The 25,447-nt window shown below is 38.0% G+C and overlaps 4 protein-coding genes and 1 long non-coding RNA gene across 12 annotated transcripts; 3 read left to right on the plus strand and 2 right to left on the minus strand.

Moving 5' to 3' along the window:
* Positions 1 to 917: 917 nt before the first annotated feature.
* LOC103979295 (uncharacterized) lies at positions 918 to 3,314 on the plus strand. 3 transcript variants are annotated; one of them, XM_018823196.2, is made up of 2 exons: positions 918 to 1,379; positions 2,562 to 3,314. In XM_018823196.2, the coding sequence occupies exon 2, from the start codon at positions 2,584 to 2,586 to the stop codon at positions 3,097 to 3,099; it is 516 nt and encodes a 171-aa protein (XP_018678741.1). In that variant the 5' UTR covers positions 918 to 1,379; positions 2,562 to 2,583; the 3' UTR covers positions 3,100 to 3,314. The 3 variants fall into 3 exon arrangements, with proteins under 3 accessions (XP_018678741.1, XP_009393659.1, XP_009393661.1); XM_009395384.3 differs by having other exon boundaries at positions 918 to 1,026; XM_009395386.3 differs by having other exon boundaries at positions 926 to 1,081.
* Positions 3,315 to 4,011: 697 nt separating this feature from the next.
* Positions 4,012 to 5,345, plus strand: LOC135607946 (uncharacterized). Its single transcript, XM_065100232.1, has 5 exons — positions 4,012 to 4,242; positions 4,312 to 4,577; positions 4,650 to 4,743; positions 4,817 to 4,928; positions 4,993 to 5,345. The coding sequence occupies exons 1-5, from the start codon at positions 4,107 to 4,109 to the stop codon at positions 5,120 to 5,122; spliced, it is 738 nt and encodes a 245-aa protein (XP_064956304.1). The 5' UTR covers positions 4,012 to 4,106; the 3' UTR covers positions 5,123 to 5,345.
* Positions 5,346 to 5,696: 351 nt separating this feature from the next.
* On the minus strand, positions 5,697 to 7,389 carry LOC108952420 (uncharacterized). Of its 4 annotated transcripts, none has more exons than XR_010485303.1 (4): positions 7,193 to 7,325; positions 6,387 to 6,479; positions 6,100 to 6,305; positions 5,697 to 6,013 (listed from the first exon to the last, which is right to left on the minus strand). It is a non-coding gene; the product is annotated as an uncharacterized LOC108952420 (long non-coding RNA). The 4 variants fall into 4 exon arrangements; XR_010485304.1 differs by having other exon boundaries at positions 6,387 to 6,484; positions 7,193 to 7,320; XR_010485302.1 differs by lacking the exon at positions 6,387 to 6,479 and having other exon boundaries at positions 7,251 to 7,389.
* On the plus strand, positions 6,201 to 13,537 carry LOC135607945 (mannosyltransferase APTG1-like). 3 transcript variants are annotated; one of them, XM_065100229.1, is made up of 9 exons: positions 7,583 to 7,827; positions 7,920 to 8,037; positions 8,349 to 8,453; positions 8,566 to 8,852; positions 10,625 to 10,906; positions 11,009 to 11,207; positions 11,403 to 11,554; positions 11,658 to 11,820; positions 13,194 to 13,537. In XM_065100229.1, exons 1-9 carry the CDS (start codon positions 7,583 to 7,585, stop codon positions 13,269 to 13,271), a joined length of 1,629 nt encoding a protein of 542 aa, XP_064956301.1. In that variant the 3' UTR covers positions 13,272 to 13,537. The 3 variants fall into 3 exon arrangements, with proteins under 3 accessions (XP_064956303.1, XP_064956301.1, XP_064956302.1); XM_065100230.1 differs by having other exon boundaries at positions 10,706 to 10,906; XM_065100231.1 differs by lacking the exons at positions 7,583 to 7,827; positions 7,920 to 8,037 and adding an exon at positions 6,201 to 6,323.
* Positions 13,538 to 15,376: 1,839 nt separating this feature from the next.
* Positions 15,377 to 17,358, minus strand: LOC103979291 (patatin-like protein 2). Its single transcript, XM_009395380.3, has 6 exons — positions 17,082 to 17,358; positions 16,827 to 17,005; positions 16,575 to 16,764; positions 16,299 to 16,460; positions 15,896 to 16,198; positions 15,377 to 15,827 (listed from the first exon to the last, which is right to left on the minus strand). Exons 1-6 carry the CDS (start codon positions 17,253 to 17,255, stop codon positions 15,591 to 15,593), a joined length of 1,245 nt encoding a protein of 414 aa, XP_009393655.2. The 5' UTR covers positions 17,256 to 17,358; the 3' UTR covers positions 15,377 to 15,590.
* Between the last annotated feature and the right edge of the window lie 8,089 nt (positions 17,359 to 25,447).

A 25,447-nucleotide genomic window follows, 5' to 3' on the forward strand; every position in this document is an offset into this window, starting at 1 on the left:
CTCATATTTTAATATATCAACCTTCACATCTATCCACTCATCAGCCTACTTTGTGTGAATCTATGAGAAATTAATTTTACTGAGCAATAGGGTTATATTCTTTGAGTCCAAATGTATTTTAATGATTTTAAAGGGTAGTGTCGGGAAAAGGGTAGTGTTGAGAAACGAATGTGCCGTGGCTGATGAGCCAGCACGGCTTGGTCCACAGGTCAATGTCGGGAGCCTTCTGTCGGTTGAGCTGGTTGTCAAGCCAACTAGATCCTCGAGTCGAGGGGTGGGTTGGTCGATGACTCATCATGGGGGCGTTGGTCTGCGACTCCCGAGGTTGTTGCCTTCCTGCAAAAATGGCCTTCGTCGGGTGATCCCCGATTTTGGCCCATTCGACGAGCAAATCAGTAGTTTTTTTTTTTTTTTCTCCTTTTGGAGGTCGGGATAAAGGTCTTTATACTGTTATGAGAGGATCGATCGTACGTGGATTAGCGTGGTGGACACAGCACGATATTAGTACGGATTCTGGCTCGACGTGTGGGGCGTTGTCGTCCCGGGATTGCTAGGACCAGGCGTGTCGAACAGTGTCTTGGGGGTATGAGTTTTGATGTGGCTTATGGCATATGACATGTCCCGGAGGCAAAACATGCCTTATCAGATAGTATTGTTGATTAAAGTTTTTTAATCTCTATGCTCTAATATCTAATAATCTACGGGAAAGGAGAGATGCATGTTTCTGGTTTCCTAAGTGTAATATTTATTCGTATTTTATTTTAATTTGAAGGGGCAAATATGAAGAACACAGAATATTAAGGACGTATATGTGATTTGTGGCGAGCCAACTGTTGAGGTTTTATTAAATGATGGGTTAACGGGTCTGGACCCGTTAACCCATGTAACAAACGGTTAGTGGACGCCCCCAACGCACCCGTTGTTGCCGTTGTTGCCCTAGTGTTCTCCGTTCCCGGTAATCAACCAACCGTCGCCCGGGCGGCTTTCGTGCTGTGGCGGCGGCGGCGGCGGAGGCGGAACGGGTTGGTGAGTTGTTGGCATGAGCGAGCAATAACCCGCCGCGGGTGTCTTGCATTCTACGGTTTACATCTTATCTTTTTCGGCTTTCTTTGATCTATTGGATGCCGGAATTTGGAGCGGCCGAGTTGAAGCCCTTTCACGGTTCTAAATATTCGACACGTCCATGCACCGAGCCGCAGTTCTGTGCCCTAATTTCCCCAAAAATTGGCCTTTCTAAACTTTTTCTTGATCTTTTCTTAGTGAGTGGCTGATCATGAATCACGTTTCTGAACCCTTGAGCTGTAAAGCTGGGGATCCCCAAACAACTGACATAGTAATTGTATGAATGCAGTCCAGGCGATAGCCCAGGCGCTTAGGCGGTAATCTTGGTCACTCTTGAAAGAAATGCTTGTGTATTGATACTGATACTTAGAAACATACATGCTTGAATATTTGAACATATGGTGGTTCGGATGAGAATAGCCAATTTTTCTTGAGGCGTGTTTGAACGTAGAAATGGAGCTGTTTTATTGTGACCTTGTTTATTACATTCTGATTTTGTGGAATATCTTTGTTGTTGCAACAGTCCTACATAAGCTACTTTAGCCTATGAACTGCTCCAGTGTAAGCAAATGATGCAGAGGTGAAGCGGCCATTTAGATCTTTGTCTTAGTTAAGTCTTTAACTTGGTAGTTTCATGGCCAGTTAGATCAAATTAAGGACCTATAGATGAGTAAACGATTCTTGGAATGTGGGGCTGGCCAAACATGGTCATTCTTCACCACTTGGTTCTCGTATGTTGTGCTGCATTATGAAGTCTGCTTTAGACTAGTTTACTAGCTAGGAATTTTTTGAACTTGAGCTTGATGATTGGTTTTAAACTCGTCTTTAGGCTTGTTGATCTCTTTGAGATGTCCAATGTTTTGACTGAAAACTAATCACACTTGTTTGCCTCAATTCAGACGCATGAAACTTTGATGTAAATAAGCAAGATTGTCATTGCTCAAACTTGGGGTTAGTTTCTGTTGGAAGACATGAAACATGTATATATTGTATGCAAGATTGACATGGCTGGAACTTAGGTTATATTATGCATTTTTAAGATTTTCAAGATGATTATGAGCTACTTATGAGCAGTTGGAGTTGACAAACTGACTCATAATATTTGTTTATGGATTGTTGAAATCTACTTCCATTTGGATTGTAAGCATACCACATTCCATTTTGGTGATGTCATTTTTTTCTTTCTCCATATTTGTTTGTTTCCTTCCCTTCTACCATCTGTTTTCTTTTATTTTGGATGAGACCTCTGTTTAATCCTGAAAACCAAGAATTTTCAAAAGATTCTATAGTGAACATGATGAAGAACAATGCTAACCCCCATGAAACCAACTTATAACTTTTTTACTAGATGTTTACTATGGGAGTTTGTTAAATAATTTATTTTACTATCACATTGATTATGCTGATTTATATTCACATTTATTATCCTGATTTATATCATTTATTTAGGTTTTCATGTCATTCATTGTGATAAATCCTTTTTCTGTATGCGCTGTTAGGTTTGTAGAATAAGCTTTAGCCATGTCTCTTACCGGCAAAATCTTCTTCCAAAAGACATATTATGAGGTCTTGTCAGTCAAAGAAGATGCGAGTTATGATGAGATCAAAGTAAGTTACAAATCCGCCCTTCTAAATTCTCATCCTGATAAGCTGCACAAGAAATATGATGCATCTAGGGATCATCATGAGCTAGATTTCCTAGAGGTGCAAAAGGCATGGGAAGTCCTTTCGGATTCCAAGTCTAGGGCAAACTATAACAAGGAGTTGCAAGCTTCGAGGCTGGAACTGGAGATTCCGGCCAATGAAGTTGAATTGGGGGATATGTCTGTTAAGACCGTCGGTGATCTGCAGGAGCTCTTCTACGAATGTAGATGCGGTGACTATTTCTCAATCACCTCATTGGAGCTCAGAGAGATGGGCATTTTATTGGATATGGAGAGTGTGCATTTATCTGTTGATTCAAAGCCAGCTTCAGTTCTCATTCCTTGTGGCTCTTGTTCACTGAAGATTCGTCTAAGTATAGATCACAGTCCTTGAATGCTGTTAGCTTCTATTGCCTTGCAAAGAAAGAACATCTCTTCCTCTGCTCTTCCTCTTTTCCTATGTGTTTCTCTCTCATTTTTCTTTCCCACAATTTACATGTTTCATAATCTTGAGAGATAAGATGAGCTTTTGTATCCAAAACTGAGATTTTTAGTCTTTTATATTAAATGATATTTAATCAATCAGTTGTGTGTAGATGTCATTAAAGATTAAGCTGTATCCCATCCACTTGATTCAATATTTTTCTTTCTGATCATTCTACACTGAAGTGTCAAATCTAGATTCTGGTGGCAATTCTGATTAGGGTTCTCATCATTTTTTTGCATGCATGCAAACAAAGTCTGGTCCCATGCAAGAGAGAAGAGATGCTTGCACAGCAGACCGCGTATGCCTGCGGAAGCTGAACCACTTGTTCTCAAACCAAAATGCATGGGGCTGAACAATGAGCACACTCTCATGCAGCTCTCCCTAAATCAACTATAGCAAAAGTTCATCGCGGTTGTGGGATCGGGATAAGGTTGAGTGACTCGATTCGACCGAAATCTCGTCGATTAGATCGCATCTGGGCTGCGTCACATCCTTTATTCCTGATTGCTCTTCCTTTCCGACCAACCAACACTCAGGTAAAGTCGACACCGACTCGATGGGCCACCACGACACCAAGAGCGGCACACGTGAGTCATACGTGTCTCTTCTCCGAACAATGCATATAAACAGATTAGGTTTCAATATCTTCGTATTGATTAATATTGGTTAATTTGAGTTAAAAATAAACACTGTTATTTATATTGTTCTTATAATATAATGTTTTGAAAGGTATTAATTCATTTAAAGTTCCAATCGATAATCAAATGGTTAATCAATCATAATTATGTGTATATATAGATAGATGCAATTTGCCTATATATTCATGTCTCCACAGACAGCTGATCCGTCACCTCTCCCCATCTCTCCTGCGCAAGCATAAGCGTGAAGCTTCCTCCTCATGTCAGCCAACTAATATGCGGCCGATGTCAAGCTCAGCTTCCCCAAGAGGCATCGCCGCCATCGTCGGCGTCGGCCCCAGGCTCGGCCGCTCCGTCGCCAGGAAGTTTGCTCATGAGGGCTACTCCGTCGCCATTCTCGCCCGGGATCTCGGCAAGCGAGCTTTCCTCCTCTCTTCCGCATGACCTTGTGCTTCTCCCTCATCTTCATCTCTCTCTGCAGGTAAACTATCTTGGTTGGCCGACGAGATCGCCCGGGAAGCCAAGGCCCAGGTGTTCGCCATCCGCATCGACTGCGCGGACCCCAAGTCGGTGCGCGAGGCCTTCGAGGGCGTGCTCTCGCTCGGCTCCGTCGAGGTGCTCGCCTACACGGCATGCGAGGCGCTCCACGCGACGTGCCAGCCCACGAGATTCACCGACGTCGCCGTCGAGTCCTTCGTACGCTCCCTCGCGGAGTCCGCCGTCGGGGCTTTCCACTGCGCCCAGCAGGTGAGCGTGCACCAACAGCTCATCCATGCTTCTACCTCCATCATGCACGGCAAAGTTTGATCTGTGTTGCAGGTGATTCCCGGGATGCTGGAGAGGGGTCGAGGCACCATAATCTTCACTGGTTCTTCGGCGTCCATTCGTGGCTTTGCAGGCTACTGTGAACTAAGTAAAGACTGTTTGTCCACTACATCTCTATCCTTTGTATGTACTCCTCTGTGATGCCGATAATGATGCTACAGGTTGTGGGAAGTTTGCTCTGAGGGGATTGTCGCAGTGCCTCGCAAGAGAGTTCCAATCATCTGGCATCCACATCGCGCATGTAATCATCGATGGGGTGGTCGGTGCACCAAGGTCAGTGGTTCCTGCACAGGAGAAGCTACTTAAGCCATGACTCATCTGTGCTAACTCCTTGCAGAATCCATGGATCATCAAAAGGAGGGCAAGAGACAACATCCCTGGATCCAGATGCAGTGGCACAGACCTACTGGCACATTCACGTCCAAGAGAAGGGCGCATGGACGCAGGAGATGGACCTGAGAGCTTGACTTCGATTCACTAACTTGTATACGTAGCAGCCACTGCCGGAAGGATTCTAGGAATCTCTGCATCAATCATTGCTGGGCTGTGGCCATTGAATAGGTGTGTGAAGGGGAGAAGAGGGTCGAGCATATGGTTGTCAGTGACGAGTCGTGTCTTTTTCGAGTGCACATGTTTTGTGTTGTGGCTCATTTGTTGAATGTGACTCTGATCTTCTTCGTCTTGTGGTAATGATTGTATTCAGCATAATATTACAGAGTGAGTGTTGAGATGAAATTAGGAGAATTATGGTTTGCTAGTTCCAAGACTTGGCAATCTGGATCGCAGCATCGATCTATCTATCAAGGTTGCAATTCGGAGAAGGACGCTGTCCCCGAGCAAACATTGCGTTGAGCCATCTTATTCGGTGGCATGGTTGGCCAGTTGTTGATGCTTTCAGGCCATTAAAGACCATTGTTTGCTTATTCTACCTAAAAAGAAATGTCAGCAACATGTTGGGCTGGTGACAAGAACAGGGATTGAGATCCTCAGAATTGCCTTGTAGAGCATGTACCATGATGCACTCACGGGGACCATGGCAAATGATTGCAATGATGGAGTTCATTTCAAGGAGGACAAATACATGGGAAACATGCAGCACACAATTCTCTGTCATGGAAGGGAGTATTCCAGCATCATAGAGATGATAAATCTCACATTTTCCAGTGTAGAAGGGAAACCATGACAACCATATCTCTTTCATGGAATGAATGTCATTCTAAAGACACGAAAGAATATGAAGTTGCATAGATTTTTCAGGCTCTGCACTGATGACCTCATGTTCTGCACTACTACTCTTTCTGCTTTTCTCAGCTTTCCATGTTTCATACCCTTTCATTTGCATGTAGGAGATGCACATTCTGAATTAGATTGATGAAAGTAAAAAAGTCAAAATTATAGTGGAGAATAACATTTCAAAGGCATCAGTCGCAAGCGTTGGAGATACCTGTGAAATAATGATCACACACGATGGGTAGTCAGGTCCCCTCTTCAAAGTGGGTGGTCCTGCGAGTGCCTTCAATACTGTGGCAAAGGATGATCAATTGGACTGCAACGAGGCCAGTTGGATACACGAAGCATCTCCGAGTGGCTGAGCCTGCACACCACCTCTAGGCTTCCAAGGTCAATGTCAGATGCATCCATGAACCTTCACTGGATCAACAAGTCTTAGTAAGTCATCATGCTTGCATACTCATGGATGATATTTCCATCGAAGAATTCAGAGAACAATACATGGTTCTTTTTGATAAGTAGATGAGATTTTCGCAGCGTGTTACTGTAGTCGCTTGGCTAACACACGACGATACCGCTGTCGTCAAGGAGAAACTGCTCTGATACCATGTTAGAAAATAAATAGATAAACAAGTTATAGAAGTAGTTGATTGTTATTAATGTATCCCATTCCTTTTATATAGGTTAGAAGGGAGAATTTTTCCTCAAAATCTCATCTACTTATCACTTTTGTCATTCCGTTTAGTTCTCTTATTATCGGTCTAAGTGGAATCAACTCATAATGATTCCATAGAGCAATTTGTCTCCCACCTCCATGAGAGAAAGACATGAATTCTGGTTTCATCTACTTGTTTCTGAGACTTTCAGCAAAGATGAATTCCAACAGATATCATAAAACTTTTCCCCACAGTTTAGATATTAATACAAGCATCTAGACACCATTCCAGATAAAGTTTTCATTTCTCGGATCAAGAACAACTCAAGAATCTCTGTAGCTGTGATTTGGACGCCTTCGAAGTACACAATACATCCATCTGTTCAAAAGATCTCGCTACACACTTACTTTCTCACTAATGACTTATTTAACCAAGATATCGAGACATGTTTCAACTTAAAAACTTAGCTAAATTGCATTACTTGGATCAAGAAGAACTCAAGAATCTCTTTTAACTCTGCATCAATCATTGCTGCTCGCACACAAAGAAATCAAAACATCGATTTCATCTTATTTGGTCATCAATTTCATTTATCTTTAGCTAGAATGGAGGTAAATAAATCAGGTAGCTAATCGCAAGAATTTTCCTCACCCGCCGAGGCCGGAAGGTGGAGAGGAGGCCGTCGGGGGCGACTGGGAGGGTGACGTACCGGTGGTGGAGGCGGCGAGTGACGGCGGAGAAGAGGGAGTGCGGAGGCGGCGTCGGCGACGGAGGTTCTTGAAGATGGTATCGAAGATGGTGAGGGAGACGCCGCAGAGGGATCGGAAGCTCCGTGACGAGGATTCCGATCGGAGGAGAAGAGGGTGAAGAGAGTTCCGGGGGTGGAGATGGAAGCAGAGGAACGGCGGCAGTGGAGAAGAGTGGGGGACATTTTTGTCATATCATTTTTTGACGCAACAAATCCTATAATATTGTACCACTATAAACCCTTAGACATTTTTTGCCTACGCCTCCTCGACGATCGGTGCTTTCCTCCAAGAAATGAGCGACCATGGGCGACCAACACCAAGACGCCGGCAACGGCCGGAGGAAAAGGAGGAGGAGGACAAGATCTCTTCTTCTTCGGGTAAATCTGTTGCTGCCAAGGGTACGCCGTGGTGGTCGGAGAAGAGGATCTGGGCGGCTGCGCTTGCCTTCCGAGCCGTCAATGCGCTGCTGATCCAGACCTACTTCAACCCGGACGAGCACTGGCAGTCGCTCGAGGTTGCCCACCGCGTCGTCTTTGGGTCAGAAACCCTGGATCTCTTTCTTGATAGGGATTTCAATCTTCTTTCCACTGCCCTTAATTCGCCTAGATTGGTTCGGTGATGGTGATTAGGTATGGTCATCTCACCTGGGAGTGGAAGAAAGGAATTCGCAGCTACCTCCATCCTTTGGTCTTCGCTCTCCTCTATAAAGTCTTGGGTTTCCTTCGCTTGGACACCCCCTGGTTCATGGTAATCAACTACTCGTACACTTTTAACTGAATTCTTCTGGTCGTCTCCCTCTTCCCCGAGATCATTCTATCTATGGTTGCTCCCTTCAAAGCATGTTTGATTGTGTTGGTGGTTGGAAGAATTGTTTGGGGTTGCAGTATTTTCTATGATAATGCATATGTCTACTTGAATGATGAAAGGGCAAATGCAGATTTTCTATGATAATTCATTTACGTCTGCTTAACTTTGCTTGGGATTGCAGTATTTTTGTTCTCTTTTAGAGCTATAAGCAATCTATAATCCCTGTTTCATTTTTTATAATCTGTTGACAGGCGAAGGCTCCACGGCTGCTGCAGTCCTTGTTTGCATCCATTGGAGATGTGTACATGTACAAGCTCTCAAAACTGATCTTTGATGAGCATGTAGCAAAATGGGCAGTATCCTTCTCATTTTTTATGACTTGAAACTCATCTTCATGGGAATCATAATGATACTACAAAATAACCTGCTGCTACTTGTGATAATGATTTCCTTGACTCCGCTGAATAGCTCTTTTGTCAATTGATGAATTGGTTTATGTTCTTCTGTATTACACGGACATTGTCAAATAGCTTGGAGACAGTGTTAACTGTAGTGGGATTATTCTATTGGCTCGCTTCAAGTGGTTCCTCAAAGCAACTTTCTGTAGCGTCAAGAAAGCTGGGTTTGTTCATAGCAGCACTGGCATGTGCAGTTCGGCCTACTAGTGCTATCACATGGTTGTACGTCGGTGTGCTGTATCTGATTAGGACACAGTCCAGATTGCACTTCCTCTTTTTTGAGGTAGTTCCCATAGGGTAGGTAATAATTTTCTGTTAATAAAAGCAATTTCTGAATCATGGACAAGTTCTTTATAGTGTTGTGCAAAGATAAGTCTGAAAGGTAAAGAATCAACAATGTAACCTTTATAGCAACTAACTAGAATTGTCATCAGAATCTTAAAAACCTGCTTTTTATTATGATTGCTTATATGGTGTTTTTACCAAGAGAACCTGAAAGGCAGACTGACAAGTGCTGAAAGGGAAAATTCTTTGATAAGCATGCTTTAACTCTGCTTATTATTCACCTTGAAGGTTTTTGCATTTTTTTCCTTATACCTCTTTAGCTGCTTTTCTATTTTTCAATTTAAAATAAAAAACATAATAGGATACTGTACTCAATCTTTTATGGCCAATACAATAAGCGTAAAGTTATACTTTTTGATGAGGTAGAGAGCTCTGTTTTGGGCAAATACTTCAATATGTGCATGAATTCTACCAAAAAAGAATGTAACAAACCAATAAACTTTCTTGTGTAACTGTCAAGTTGAAAAATCTTGTTTGTGGTTAGACCATATTGTTGGAAAGGTTGTAACTTGTGGATATTAGATGATGTATGATCATAGTATTGTATCTTCCTTACCTGAGGTATGACGAGCTAATCATAACTCTTACTTTTTTTCCTTGGGGAAATTTACATACATAGCTCTTATAAAGTAGGATCCTTCATATGTAAATCTTGCTTTTCTTTTCAATTCCCCTTGAAACCTGAAATGTTTAAAAGATGCCCTAGAGAGCTATAGTTGGTGTAACATTCTCTTAAAAGACTTATCAGTGACATCCTAAATTTAGTCTCATATCAGAGGACAATTGAGTTGGTTTATATGACTAGATAGGTCTACTAGAGCTTAAGCATTTTGGGATAGTGCTTCAAGTTTATCAAGTTAGTAAGTCAGTTATTCTATGAAGCTATATCATAACAATTGATATTAGTGCAAATCCAATGCTGAGCACGATGAGAAAACCAAGTAAGAAAGGACTACCCATGAATGAGACTAGTTAACATATCATAGCATAGAACCACGATTATACTGCAACTCATGTGCAATATAATGGTGGACTATGTTTGAGTTTTGATGAGAATCTCAATCCACTTATGGTTTAGTTCCACAATAAAATGATAAAAGAATCAAGTTGGTTCATAGGGATAAATGGACCTATTATTGTTACTTTGGCTTTAAGTATCTTGGGCCAGTGACTCACCAAATTAATGAGTCAGTTATCACATCTTTTAGTCTACACTTATGCCCTGGAACATTGGTTTACTATGATTGGGGTTCTACCAATTGATGGAGAATTTTGTTACCTTTTGAGAAATAATCTTCAAAATAAATTAAATCAAGGATATTTTTATTATTTTATTGTGATTTTCCCTCATTTTGCTTAACTGAGCTTGTCAGTATGGCTCTATTTCATGATTGTAGGCAAACAATAGGGACACATTTGTTAAATTTCACATCTCAGAGGGATACACACACACACACACATGAACATATACATATATATATGTATATATATATATATATGTGTGTGTGTGTATATATATGTATGTGTATGTATGTATATGTATGTATATATATATATATATAGTCATGATTTTGAGGGATATGTCCACTATGTCCTAAAGGTCATTGTGTAGTTCTTTCTTTTCTGTAATGTGGCTTGTCAAATATGCACATCCCAATATTATGGATACCTCTTTATAAATTAATGTCACCTTCCTCCGATATTAATATCACAATGTTTTACAGGATTCTAGTGCTTGCCATGTCATGCTTGTTGGATTGGTGGATGTATGGATCCTTCACCATTGTACCTCTTAATTTTCTTAGGTTCAATTTTTTTTCTTCTGGAGGGGACTACTATGGCACCCATCCATGGCATTGGTATTTCACCCAAGGATTTCCGGCCATGCTTTTAACCTTTCTACCATATGCTGTAATAGGCATACTTAAATCAAAAGAGTGGAGTATTTCAGGTCTAATTGCTTGGGTCTTAGGGATTTATAGTGTGCTCGGCCACAAAGAGTTCAGGTACTTTTATTATTCTTATAATTTGTTATGTAGCAATTAGATGTATTTTTATCCAGAAGTTGCTTTTCTGATCTGTCTGTTAGATAATTTTTGGTGTCACAGGTTTGTGCTTCCAGTGCTGCCAATAGCTTTGATATTCTCTGGCTATTCATTATCAGTGATGTCAAAACCGGATCTTCTGGATATGAAAAGAAGAAAATCCCGACCTGGCAATAAGTGTCCATCGAGAGTGCAACTGGCTGTGTTGTTCCTTGTTGCAACTAATGTTCCAATGGCATTATATATGAGTTCAATTCATCAGGTATTCAAGCTTTTTAAATTCTTTTAAAATAACTCCTGTTGTTATCTATGTTCTATCTTGCAATAAGGGCTAATGAAAAAGAAATATTTTGATTTCTTAAGGATGCTTTTAGGAATATGTGGTTTCTGAATCAGTTAGGATTGGGTTTTAAACTCTATATTACATTATTCTTATAAATTCGTCTTGCCCAGCCAGAGAGGAAGTGAAGATGTGATGATTTATCTATCAAAAGAAGCCCATAAAGGAAAAGTGAGGAGTATTTTATTTCTAATGCCCTGCCACTCCACACCTTATTACTCCACTCTACACCATGACCTGCCAATGCGGTTTTTGGACTGCACGCCAAGGTGACTTTTCAAGATTTTGTCTAGTATTTTTTTTCCTTGGCATATTTTCCTTCCATGTCACTTTTTCATACTCTGACAATATATTTGAATTTTGATTATCCAGTGACACTAAAGGGATATTGGATGAGTCAGATCGTTTTATGATAGATCCACTTGGCTTTGTCATGTCCATGTTCACGAATTCATCATTACCCAGTCACATAGTATTATTCAGTTCTGAAGAAAAACAACTCCGTGAACTTCTTATCTCGTATTCCTTTGATGAGGTAAAGCTACAAAATTTCAGAAAAATAATAACTGAATAATTGCTTACTTTTTGGATCCTGTTCAATTATAATAAATAAATAAACTATTGCTGCCAATGTTTGTCTATCAATCAGAAGAGATTATGTGCTGGAACAGAATAAACAATTAAAATACCTAATATTTGCTGAAATTAGTGGATATTCTTTTTTTTGGGTTCTCAGACTTTGATCCTGTTAGCACCGGAACCTGCGTGTTCAGGAACTGATGTCAAACAATTATCACATGTTATTGCTAATTCTTATGAATCACCTATTTCCTAGATCAAATTGTATCCAGTTAATATGACACTCTTTGAGATTAAATTTTAAGGTGTTAGTAGAAATGCATGGCCTACTGTGCTTTAAGTTCTCACATCATTGCGTCTATGGTTCTCAGAGTTTTCTTCATGAAGTCAACTTGCATGTATCCTCGACATTTGTACACTAATGTGCGGCTTAAACTTTAATTGAGAGCAAAATACTAGTTTAAGATTTTCACTGCAATTTTTTTCAAAATTTGAGTTATTTGATGGAAACACCATCTTCCATGCATAGCCAAATGAATTTTTTTGACTGTACTTTATGGTGAATTTCAAATATTCAAGCTATCTTCTCTCAAAAAATTTAATATCATCCTTTTTTTCTCTCAGAAAGTGTATATTACTTCTGTCAGTTTGGAATTACACCATTGATGATCCATTAAAATGTGACGTATTTAAATCCCTTCTTTTCATAATGATGCATTTTATTATCATCATATCATGCTACTTTTGATGTTTTGACCTTGATTTGATGCATTAGATCATTTCATGATGAAATTGTTTTATTGTGGTTCAAATATGAAAAAAGAGATCTTTTTGTTTCGTGAAACATGTTTTTTTTGTTACAAATGCCATTTTTTTTTTGTAAATGCTTTCTTACTCGTACCAAGTGCATGATTGACTTGATTTTTTTCCTATGTCTTTCTTTACTTAACCAGCTTATATATTATATGGCACATGTATAAACAAATGTTCACAGTAAGTTCTGCTTATGTCAACCAATCATTCTGATCACTAAAGTCACCATTAGATTCAATTCATCAACATTAGGAGTTAAAAGTGTCATCTGAACTGGTAGTATCATGGCATACTAGCTTTCTGCAAATAATTCATTGAACATATAAGCTATGAGATGGATATTGTATAGTAGCATACAAAATATTATGGACTTGTAGAAACTAAAGAAAAAGGAACTTCATAATTGTACCTTATGTGTCTTGCTCACAGTGACTGTAGATATACACATAATTCTAATGCAGGATTAGCTTGTTTTTCCATTTGGCACACCTTTCCTAACTTGTGTGATGCTTGCAGATTAAAAGATTCTTCCATGCCCATTTTAAAGTGGACCGGGATCTACAAGCATCAGTGGTTGTTTATGCTCTAACTTAACTTTGATGCCAAATTCTTCACACAGGCTTGTTTTCTCCAATCCGATTTTCCTTTTCTTAATTTGTACCTGATTCTGCTTAATTCATTCAAGATAGTTCGATGAGACACTATGTAGTCTTGCAGTATCCAACTTGAGTTTAATATGGTGAAGTTGTGGTTTAAGATTAAATAGCTCATTGAATGTATGTTGGTTTGTTGGTTGCAAACGAAGTCCTGACCCCACCGGATGAGATAAAGTTTTATTTAATGGTACATAATTTGGCATCTTTTTCGTCTTTTTGTCAATACCATGTGAATCACGCAACACAATACTCAACAAAATAATTCTGATCTTTTGCTACCAAAATTGTCTTTTATACTCTTCATTCTTATTGAGGGAAGAACGTTGAGAAAAATTGTGTATAAACCATATTGATGACATTGCATTTTTAGTGTAGAGCTGACTAGGTAAGATTGTCTATGATAAACTTATGGTGTCTCGCTTGAGTTTATAAATCATAATCTTCCAACATATATCTTTTTGTATGTTAAAAAATGAACTGTGGAGACTTTTGTCTTATGTTTTAGGCTGAATTAGAAACTCATTCACAGTCCTAGAGTTGCAGTCTTGCAGCAGCTTTGAGGTAATCATCTGTTTGTTGAAATCTCCGCTGTTGAATTTGCTAATCTGTTTTAGCGTTTCATCTTTTCTGCCGTCTTGAATTGATAACTCAATTCTTAAGTCTGAAGCTATGTTTGTTTCTGATTTCAAATATCAATAGATTAATATGGAAATTGACATAGTAAGCCTAGCAATGTAAGCATGCATTGTTATTTTTGTTATGTAGAACTTACAGGCTTGCAGCAAACATCCTTGTGAACAGGATTTGTATCACTACAAACTTCGTGACATCAGGCAGATTCCTTTTGTTCCAAATTGGGGCCAATGATCACATTGTCCACGTGTGACCTCAATCTCTTAGGTGTTCATTTTATTATATTGTAGTTCTTTTCTAAAGGAATCTGCATCATGTTTTGTCCAAGGATTAGTGTCAGGACCACCCAACTTTAGCCGCCCATGTGGAAGCTACAAAACAAAAGGGTGAATGATAGATTTCAACTCTGACAAGTCACATTCACATTGGTTTGAGTTACTATTTTAAGATTCTCTTCACAAGAAAAAGAGCTCCGGAATGTTGTGTCTTAATCCATTCCCAACACCGACGAAAAATGAACATAGTTTGGTAAATGGAGTGTAGTTATGCAAATTAAAGCCTTGAATTATTGAGTCATTGGTCTGATAGAACTCAGTTAAATTTACCTTTCAATGGATTTAAAATCTTATCCGATAAATATTTTATTAGACTCACTTAGGTTGAGAACATATAAGATGCATTTGTGATAATATGTCAAGGGTTAATAATCACGTTCTATAAAGTTTTTAATAAGTAGGATCTTGAATAAAATCTTATATTTTTCATTTCCCTTTTGTGTAAAAAAAATCTAAACTGTGATGAGGAGGCAAAGGAGAAGGAGAGGGAGCTAGCAATTGAAGGAGTAGAAGGAAAAAGAGGAGGGAGGAGGGAAGCAGACGAGGGAGAGAGAGAGGAGTGGGAGTAGGAGGTGGCCATGGAGGTAGAGTGGGAGGATGAGGAGGCGGAGGTGGAATGGGAGGAGGATGAGAAGGAGAAAGAATAAGCTAACGAGAAAGGAAGAGGAGATGACAAAGTGGGAGGAGGAGGAGATTGATATTAGAGATAGAGTGGGAAGAGGATGAGATTGGGGAGGGGGGAGGCGGTAACGAAGATCAAGTAGGGGGAGGAGGGGAAGAAGGAGCTATGAAGGTAGAGTGGGAGGAGGTGGTGGTGGTGGGGAAGGATGAGAGGGAGTGGAGGTGAAGGGGATATGGTAATTTAAAAAAATCAATAGATAATCTTAGGTTCAATTAAATTAAATAAAATAGTTAGGACTTAGTTGAACCAATCTAATTCGGTTCATCTAAAAAAAAAATTGATTTAATTAAAAAAATCATCAATTTTTATAATTTTATTAAAGATATTTGGCTTAAAACTTTAAAAAAAAAAACTCATTACTAGGGTTTTTTTTCAATAAATTACCATAAAAAATAACGATCACAAAAATATTTGTCTAATTAAAGGAACAATTAAGGACGAATAAATCCTCTTATTAGAAGTACACATCAACCCACACATAGAGGACTACTCACTTTCTACCAACTAACCATTAGAAGCTCGGACGACTAACTACATTCTTCCTTAGCACAAACAATTCAAGGCTTCTAAAACACGGGAAGGAACAGACACCGTGGAGACTTGGATCTCATTTGGCAGCCACGGTGGCTTTCCTGAGTTGGCGTTCTCGAGAGAGTCTTTTGGCAAGCTGGGTGAGCGCGTCTGCGTTCGTCCCCTCTCCATCGATCTCCTGGAAGATGCCCGTCTCCAGGTTTACCCTGGATACCTTCTTGTTCAGCAGATTCTTCCCAATCTGTACCAGCTCAAGCAGGTTCTCCTCCGTCGAAACATCCACCGATGATCTCTCACCCATCAGTGTGTCATCCTGCAAGCACGAAGCATGTATAGTTCGTGATGCCCGTGGGAGCGAGGTTAGAGAAGCCAAAAAGTTACCTGTATCCTGAGATAGTTCTTCTCGCAGTTCAGTGACTGGAACAGAGAAGACATGTGGATGTCCACCACATCGGCGCTTCCTTGGAAGAAGCTGTCGATCAAAGGGTTGGAACCGCCGTGATATAACCATTGCAGAACTCCCCATTTGGATGCCAAGTGTGCGCTAAACTTCTGCTCCACCTTAGCTGAGCCGGTCCCGATCGAGATGATTATGAACTTGTGGTAGTCAATCGACTTGAAATTAGCGAAGTTCTTGTTCATCAATGCGATCTCCTTCTTGATCTGGCTCATGGCCACCAATGTCTGAACCACACAGAAATATGCCGATATAGCGTTCGACATGACAACAGCCACGACGCAAGTAGATGATGACGATGACGATGACGATGGCTTGCTTGTTTACCGGATTGTTCGCGGCGATGCCGCCGTCGATGAGGTTGTAGCTGTGAGATTTTCCGTCGGAGTCCGTCGTCTCAAAGTAGTGCGCCGGCAGGTACGTTGGTGCCGCCGACGTACTTATGCAGATGTCGGCGAGATGAGCGTTCTTCAGAGGTGAGTGTCTTGCCTAAAAGACAACAGGGCATGAAGATTAGTATGAGAAGAGAACCAAGTTATGCTTGGAGTTCCTTCTTTGATTCCACAGAGAGAGAGAGAGAGAGAGAGAGAGAGAGAGAAGCACCTCAAAGGATGAGAAGATGACGGGCTGAAGAAGCTTGATGTCGAATGTTGGGATTATTACGTTGGTTAAGGTCTCGCTTAGCTTTGTTTCGGTGAGCAACTGCTTGACTTTGGAGTGGAGAAACTTGCCATCATACTTCGGCCCCCGGATCGCGCTTACCAGCTTCGTCAACGAGCTGAACATTCCACTCCTGCAAGCGGATTCCAGATTCAAGTACTCGACTACATGGATCGATGGAGAGAGCGCACTCACCCTTGAGGAAAGATCTTTGGGCTGTTCTCAAGATAGAAGTCGATGACTTGGTTTGCTGAGAAGAGGGGGCGTTTGTTCTCATCTGGAGAAGTGATCATGGCGCTGAGCAATCCTCCTGTGCTCGTCCCTGTGATCACGTCGAAGTAGTCTGCGATCCTCGCGTCTGGTCCATCGAGTTCCTGCACTCCCACAGATCAGCTCATCATCCAAGAAAAGAATCGGATTTGGTTTTGGTTACCGTGCACTCGAGATTACCTGCAGCTTTGACTCAAGAAAGGCGAGGACGGTTCCTGGAATGAGGCCTCTAACACCTCCTCCATCTATGCTGAGGACTGTGATCAGCTTCCCCTCGCAGGGCTGCAGGTGGTGGTGATGATGGTGGTGATGGTGATGGTAGTGCTGGCTGCCATTTGGTTGGGTCTGAGCCATTAACCTCAAGCAAGAAGAAGAAGAGGCGTGGCGAAGGGAGTTACAGACAAAGTACTCAAAGTGAAGTAAGGATGTGATTGACTTTGCTGGATCTCTGAGTTCACTCTCATGCTGGTGCCTTTATATAGAAGGAGGCTTGGAGGTGTGGCAGAAGACATTATTTAGATCAAGCACATGCTTCACACCATCTTGGGAGGCTTCGACCTCATCTGAAACCAGCAAAATAGAGTTATCAGCACACAGAAAACGAGGAGATCTCAATCTTTCACGTGATCATAGAAATTAAACTCACCTCGTTTCCCATGTGAAGGAAAACAAATCATGATAAGGTCTTCGTTACCGACGTCTGCTCCTTGTCGTCATCATCTTCTTCTTCTTCTTTCTGCCATGAGGGACACACAACGTGTTGACCAATCAACACATGTAGAATTCATATGACAAATCGATATACTGTAGCAATTAAAGTCAATTCGTTAACATCGTCCTAAAACGAGGCCATATCTTTATCATTTCCGCATCATTAATTTTCTTTTGCTTCGACTCCAAACAATTTAGAGGAATACGGAAATGGTTGCTCCAACAAAATAACTTAATTAGCTCCATGATCGACCATAATTTCAGTGCATATACCATGGACTATTTTAGCTGAGAATAAAATTGGCATTAAAAGCTTTTACATCTTGCATATTATTATGAATATTAAATGTATTTTATTCTTTTAATATGAGTGTTTCTAATGGAGGTTAAAAATAGGGATATATTGTATGATCAACAATAATTGCAATGCATATATATATATATATATATATATATATATATATATATATATATATATATATATATATATATATATATATATATGTCGTAATACTAACTTTTAATCATGCGTACAAAATAAAATTACCTGTAATTGACAATTCTAATATGACACTATCTCTCATGTCAAATTTAATCGACATAAGTGGACCCATGATGTATCCATCTCAACTACCCACCTTTTGATCGGATGTAACACTCCTCTAATAATTGCACCCATCAATGTCATCAATTTGATCATAATTTTGGTTGGATGTGTTTCAATTGGAAGGCAGTGTAGTATCTATGATCATTAGATTATATATATATATATATATATATATATATATATATATATATAATATTTTATAAAAATAGAGATAAAGATGACCAATAAGAGAGGATGCCACCCTATAGCTGCGGTGATCCAATTATAAAAATAAAAATCATGATATATTATTATTTTATAAAAAAATTAATATCAAAATCTAAAATCAAATAATAATATATTTAAATATTATAATACATACCTTTTAAATATTATCCAGAAAATATTTATCTAATATGTAAGTACACCATCGTGAAATCTATAGTGATGCTAATCTACAAAGAGAACTCGACTTAGTTTCTCCTCTCTTCTTATCAATTTAGGATTATTATGAATGATAAATTTAAAGATAAAAAGATATTAAAAAAATATATAAATTCACATCTTAATATATTATGTATATAATCCCTAAGAAATTCACATTAATAATTATGAGAGTTCAATCATATCATATGAAGAATTCTATCATAATTATAATACAATTAGATAATCTTTCACTCATTCCTGCGATCTTTGCTCCCTCTTTTAATTGTAATATCATTCTTTTCTCCTAGGTCGATCGTTGTGTCCCTTGTTTCCACTCAACTTGTTTTGGAGGCAACTAGGGCAGTCACATGAGGATCTGCCTTCTATCTGTTTCCACTATGGTCAAGTGGGTCACAAGCTGCCTGAATGCCTCGCAAAATAGGTAGAGGGATGAAGCATTGATGATGGTAGGTCAGAGGTCCTGAGTACTACAGAAACCCCTACCCAGGGTAATTACAAATTATCTTAAGTTAATTATGATTAATATCCCAATCCCTATACTTTAAAAGGTAGCATTGGGATCCTTACACTTATGAAACTGATACATTTAACCTCGATTCTCCTTATGTTGTTAATTTTGTCCACGAAAAAAATTAAATATGTTATCATTTACAAAAAGGACACGAATAAAATAGATTAAAAATATAATTTTATTATCTTTTAAATTATTAATTTTATATAAACTTCTTGTTTTAATCGATTTTCTCGTCCCCTCCTTTTTCCAACCTACTCACCTGTCGCTCACCACACCCACTGTCCATTGCCACTTGTAACTCCTCCTTTCCGAAGTCTACCACCCACTGCTCTACTACATCCAAGTGCAGACTATTGCTTTACGATGAGAATGCGTGGGCTAGGATCCCCAAAACCCCATTGAAGGGCTCGTCGTTGCCGTGATTACTATTATAAAACCCCATCTTGACGTCTGCCACTTCATATTCTACCGACTCCATGAACTGCACCTCCTTCCCTCATTTACTTGCTCGCCACACCTACTCATCCATCGATAAGTCCATCGCCACATGTAACTCCTCCTTCCCGAAGTTGAGTACCCACCACCCATAACTCCGTCGTGTCTAGGTGTAGACTACCACTCTCCGATGAGAATGCGTGGGCCAAGATCCTCAACACCCCGTGGAAGGGCTTGCCATCACCGTGGTCACTACTATAAAACCCCACCTTGAAGTCCGCCACTTTGTACTCCATCAACTCCATGAATTACACCTCTGCTCCTCTACTCGCTCGTTGCTCGTCGCGTTTGCATGCCCCCTCGCCCGTTGCACCCGCTCGCTACAGGCGAGCTGGTTGGAAAGAGGAGGAGAGGAGGAAATCGATCAAGACGAAAAGTTTATATAAAATTAATAATTTAAAAGATAATAAAATTATATTTTTATATTTTTCATTGTCTTTTTACACGTGACAACATGTGCGCTTTTTTTTCATCGACGAAGCTAATGACGTAAGGAGAATTGAGATTAAATATTTTATTTTCACAAGTATAAGGACCCGAATACTATTTTTTAAAATATATTTTTTTAAAGTATAAGAACTAAGTGTATGGATGCATGCCGTGCCCACTCATCTATTGATAGGTTCACGCTACCTGTAACTCCTCCTTCCCAAAGTCCACCATCCACCGCTCCATTGCATCCAGGTGCAAATGACTACTCTACGGCGAGAACGCATGCACTAGGATCCTTACACCTCGTCGAAGGGCTTGTCAATGCCATGGTGTTGTAAATCCCCACCTTGAAGTCTGTCACTTTGTACTCCATCAACTCTACGAATTATACCTACTCAACCTCCTCTACTTGCTCGTCACACCTACTTGGCTCGAGCAAGCTGGTTGGACGGAGGAGAGGAGTAAATCGATCAAGACGAAAAATTTATATAAAATTAATAATTTAAAAGATAATAAAATATAATTTTTTTTATTTTTTTTCATTTGTGCATGCGACAATATGAAAATTTAAGAATAAATATTTTATTTTTATTGGTGTAAGGATCCTAATATTTAATGCTGAGCCTGCAACGTTTCCCTCGCGGGTTTCGAAAATCGTGCTTAGTACTAAAGATATGTGCAAGTTAGTCAGCATCGTTTAAATGTTTTGAGACCTGCACAATCTGCCTTCGAAAAATCTCATGATATTAATGTTGAGCCTTTCTCGTAGCTCTTATCATAGTTTGGGTTCAAATTAAATTCGATTAAAATTGAAGCTGAGCCGATCGAACGGTTTATCGATTTTCAAATCAAATCCAATCGGTTTATCAATTTCAAATTGAATCGATAATTTTTACTTTTCTAAATTATATTTAATTTAAATTAATAAAAATAAAAAATTAATGATTTAAATCGGAACCCCAATGGGAACCGTCCGAATTGGAATAGAAAATTGAAATCATGATACATCTCTTCTCTTGATATGGTTTAAATTGTGGTGTTCCTCCATCCTCGGACAAGTTGTCTCACCTGCTTTGGCTTACACTGGGGAAGAGGTCTTAGGCTTCCATAACTATCAAACCAAGATTGGTAATCTAGTACTCTATCGATTGTTGGAGCTTCGGGAGGAATTGTTTTGCTTTCTACAACTCTGTTGTGGTGATTTCCATCGGTGCTCCCCTCCCCCTCCTATGTGTTTATTGGTGTTTACGCAAGTGTCTCTTCCAATTCGAAATGGACTTTGGAATGCTGAGTTTGATTGACCTTCATAAATTTCTATGGTTTTTATCTGAAAATTTTAATTGAATTTTGAGTTCTCGAGATAAGCTCGTGATTTTTTAGTCTCCTCTTCTTCTGTCCATTGCTTTAATAGTTTTATTAATAGCGTCACGGTTTTAGTTTCATTTGTCCAAAATTTACTTGATGTAATAATAGACGAGGTTATGCATGTGTTATGAATAGGTTGGAATAGGTTTTACCTAATTGTACTTGGCTTGATCTATTTGGTAGTTCTAAGGATCAAGATTTGCCCCATAATGCCTCTAACCACTGCCCAATTGTGAGTTTTATTTTGAAAGCTTATTATGCTCCTAACATATTATTCTTTCATACATAATATATCTAAAAATCTACCCAAATGAAAGCGAGTCTTCTGGAATCCAAGAAAGCCCGGGGTATCTTATTTGATTATGAGTCTATCCAACTTTTTTGTCTGTATAATAAATTTTCTACTTTTATCAGATAAATTAATCTTAGATGGTGGTTTAAGGCTAAATCCAAGGGTGATCTTAATGCTAAGTATTATCATGTCGTTGTTTCAACTAGAAGAGTAAATTTTATTCATTATTTTAAATTTAATAATATGTTTATTTTGGACATTAAGGATGACAATAAATAATTTATAAAGTTCAATCCTTTGAACTCACTCACTTTTGATTGACTAACCTCGGTTTGAGATGCTCTTTTGGCCTACAGCCCATTAAGAATTTGTTATCGAATTCTTTGTATAATATCAATTACAGAATTTTGACCAAGGTTTTAACTAATATGCTTAAGGGTCCTCTATGCTCCCTCATCTCTATGGAATAGTCAGCTCCCTCTACTAGGTTTATTCATGATAACAATTTGGTTAGTCAGGAGATCATTTACTCTTTCTATAATTCTAAGGGCAAGAATCTCTATATTCTTATTAAAATTGATTTGAAGAAGACTCGGATTATCTTGAAAGATGATTCTTTGAATATTATATTTGATTAACTTTCCACCTAAGTTTATTCATTGGATTAAATCTTATATTTCTTTTCCTTTGCATGCTCGATTAATGATAGTATATCTTTTTTCTTTCTATTCTATGGTCAAAAAGGTATTTATTAGGGGGATTCCCTCTTGCCCTGCCTATATATCCTTTGTAGCCCAATGATTATTTCTTCATCTTCATGATTCTTATGATAATAAAAAAAATCACTCATTTCTATTTTAAAATTTTCTTTAAAATTTATCATTTAATGTATGCGGACAACATCTTGTTTTGTTTTACTAAAAGAAAATCTTATCTTATTATTATGGAGGTTTTGAAGTCTTATGAGTTGTTAACTAATCAATATATTATTGTCTAAGTCTAAGATATTCTTCCATCATAATGCTTGCAAGGATTTAAGAAAGAAAAATTTACAACTTGTTTAATATCAAAGATGACAACTTCCTTTTTAAAGTATTTATGTACCCTTACTGTTCTTAGATGGATTCTGATCTCGTCCATTAATACCCTAGTTGAACTTGTGCTTAACAAACTCAATCTTTAGCATGATTTCCTATTGTCTCTAGCTAGGAGGGTTATTTTGATTAATTCAATTCTTAATGTTGTGCCTCTTCATTCTTTAAATGTGACCTGTATGTCCAATATCATTCTTAATAGCATTGTTAAACTAGAAATTTTCTTTAGGCTAATAGTGGCAATTATAGGGGTCTTTGTTTATTTTTTGGGACATTATTACTCTCCATAAGTTTGATGGGGTCTTGAGGTTAAGAATTTACATCATATGAATCTCTCATGAGCTTGTTTCCTCATGAGAGATTCAGTATTCTTAAATAAAGTTAGAGTTGGTGTTTATTTCTAAAATGAAGTATTCTTATATAAAGTTTTTGTGTTGTACGAGTTTTGGATGATTCTCTTGTAGTTTCTAATCTTCTTGTAAATCGATAATGGAATATTGATTTATTGGATTTTTTATTGACCCTATCTTATGATATCAAAATTTTTCTATAATCACATAATAATTGATAATAAAAATATATGCTCTATCATGAATGATACTAAGAGTGATTGGTGACGTTGTTTGTGGTAACTCTCGGTATTACCTCGAATTAAAATATTTTAGAAAAAAACTTTTACATTATCAACTTCTTATTTTCATATCTTTTGTCTTGATTTATATTTGTAGTACTCACTTGTCCCTTTTGTGATTTTATTGTTGAATCCATTGATCATTTGTTTATTTTAATGTTCTTTATGGTATCTCTTTGAATCCAAGCTTGTGGTGAATTTTTCCTTCTTTGTAGATTGGGTGGATGATAAATGGCTTGATGAGAGTAGTTTGTGTGGTCAAAACCTTCAGGCTTTGATTGCTATTAGCCTTTCATGGATCTAACGTGCTAAGGAATGATATAATTTTTAATCAGATTGTCTCCTCTCCTAATAAGATTTTACGTAGAACAGTTGCAACACTCCTAGCTAATGTAAGGAAGATCCGAATTGAATCTAACTTAACGATTATCATTTCTATGATATACAAGAAATGTGTTGTTGCTTGATCACTATTTAATTGATAGAATCTTTAAGATATATTTTGTGTGGCCAATTGATCGGCCAACCGTACTAGAATTATTAAGACTTTTTTTTTCTTTTTCTTTTTTTTGGATAAAAAATGATACTTCCTTCTTTTATCATTAATCTACTCCGATGATAAGGATGATTTCTTGTACTCATATGAGTTTACGATGCACGATTTATTAGACCTACGATAATAAGTTTACGATGAACAATTAAAAGTCAAAAATATACCAATCCATCATCATCATCATCATCATCATCATCATCATCATCCGGTACATAGGTCATAACGCTACATGAGGTGAAGAATTAAAGTGTTAAGTATCAAGTTCTATATATCTTCACCACTAATTTAAGCTCTTGATTGAAATGCCAATAAGTAAAAGAAATTTAGCCGTTAATACATCATCATTAAATAAGATAACCAAGAGAAATCATGTGAAGTTATTGTAGACCATAAAACACCATCTTTTATGCAAAGTATGACTTCACATTAAGTAAACACCATCTTTTATGCTAAAGGTGTTTTAATGATGTGCTTATATACATATGATTTCAAACTTTGTCATGTATTTATGGTCTCATGTTTACCAACTTTATCCCTTTTTCTATTTAAATCATGTATCTTCTCATCAAATTAAAGCTCTATGGAATTGAATTGCCTTTGTGCTTAGGTCTTGAGAGGTTGAAAGTTCCTGGAGGAATATGTGAACCAACCATTCTAACATCATCGATTAAGTCTCATTGAGCCCAATTTGCTCCTTATGATTCAATTTTGGAAGTTTAAATCATTAATTAATATGCTTGTGATTGACTTTCATTCATAACGCATTTATTTTCTTCAACCTCATTTTACTATTTCACACTCTATTTTTAGATTTTTAGTTAGAGGATAAGAGAGACAGAAACTCTCATCAACTCAATTCTTGGTATCACTTTTATTCAATTATAAATCATATTTTGGAAAACTCGTTTTAAGTCAGACATCATTATTTTTAATTATAGGAGATGTCAATGATTTGGAGCTAATTTGGTCTATTCAAATAAAAACTACATATGGGCCGGGCCCCACTGATCTTAAGTTGGTACTAAGAAGACAAGGAGTTGGGAGGATTCCATAAATGGAAAGTTAAAAAGTAGTGTGCCAAAAATAATTTATAATAAGCTTTAATAATTATTTAAAGTCAATAAAATTATTTTTTAATAAATAATTAGTATATGTCAAACTGATAGTGTTATGATGCTCAATTTTAATTATTTAATTTTTAATTTATAATGATGACCATCTTGTTAGACAAAAGGTCACATCATTACAATTGTTCGGATAATATGTACCCACTATAGTTATGATTAGCATCCTAATTTGTATATTTTAAAAAATAGTATCGAGGTTCCTATAATTATGAAGGTGAAACATTTAACCCCAATTCCTTTTACGCGTTAACTTTGTCCATGAAAAAAATCACACATATAAAAAGGGATAAAAATATAAT

The sequence above is a fragment of the Musa acuminata genome, chromosome BXJ2-3 (assembly GCF_036884655.1).
Source record: "Musa acuminata AAA Group cultivar baxijiao chromosome BXJ2-3, Cavendish_Baxijiao_AAA, whole genome shotgun sequence".
Taxonomy (NCBI): Eukaryota; Viridiplantae; Streptophyta; class Magnoliopsida; order Zingiberales; family Musaceae; genus Musa; species Musa acuminata.

Coding starts and splice junctions, on each gene's coding strand:
- LOC135607946 (XM_065100232.1), top strand. CDS start 4,107: ATGCGGCCGATGTCAAGCTCAGCTTCCCCAAGAGGCATCGCCGCCATC. Junction 4,243..4,311: donor CATTCTCGCCCGGGATCTCG/GCAAGCGAGCTT, acceptor CTCTCTCTGCAG/GTAAACTATCTTGGTTGGCC. Junction 4,929..4,992: donor GGGGTGGTCGGTGCACCAAG/GTCAGTGGTTCC, acceptor AACTCCTTGCAG/AATCCATGGATCATCAAAAG.
- LOC103979291 (XM_009395380.3), bottom strand. CDS start 17,255: ATGGCTCAGACCCAACCAAATGGCAGCCAGCACTACCATCACCATCAC. Junction 17,006..17,081: donor TTCTTGAGTCAAAGCTGCAG/GTAATCTCGAGT, acceptor GTGGGAGTGCAG/GAACTCGATGGACCAGACGC. Junction 16,765..16,826: donor CCAAAGATCTTTCCTCAAGG/GTGAGTGCGCTC, acceptor ATCCGCTTGCAG/GAGTGGAATGTTCAGCTCGT.
- LOC135607945 (XM_065100229.1), top strand. CDS start 7,583: ATGAGCGACCATGGGCGACCAACACCAAGACGCCGGCAACGGCCGGAG. Junction 7,828..7,919: donor GCCCACCGCGTCGTCTTTGG/GTCAGAAACCCT, acceptor GATGGTGATTAG/GTATGGTCATCTCACCTGGG. Junction 11,821..13,193: donor TCTCGTATTCCTTTGATGAG/GTAAAGCTACAA, acceptor TGATGCTTGCAG/ATTAAAAGATTCTTCCATGC.
- LOC103979295 (XM_018823196.2), top strand. CDS start 2,584: ATGTCTCTTACCGGCAAAATCTTCTTCCAAAAGACATATTATGAGGTC.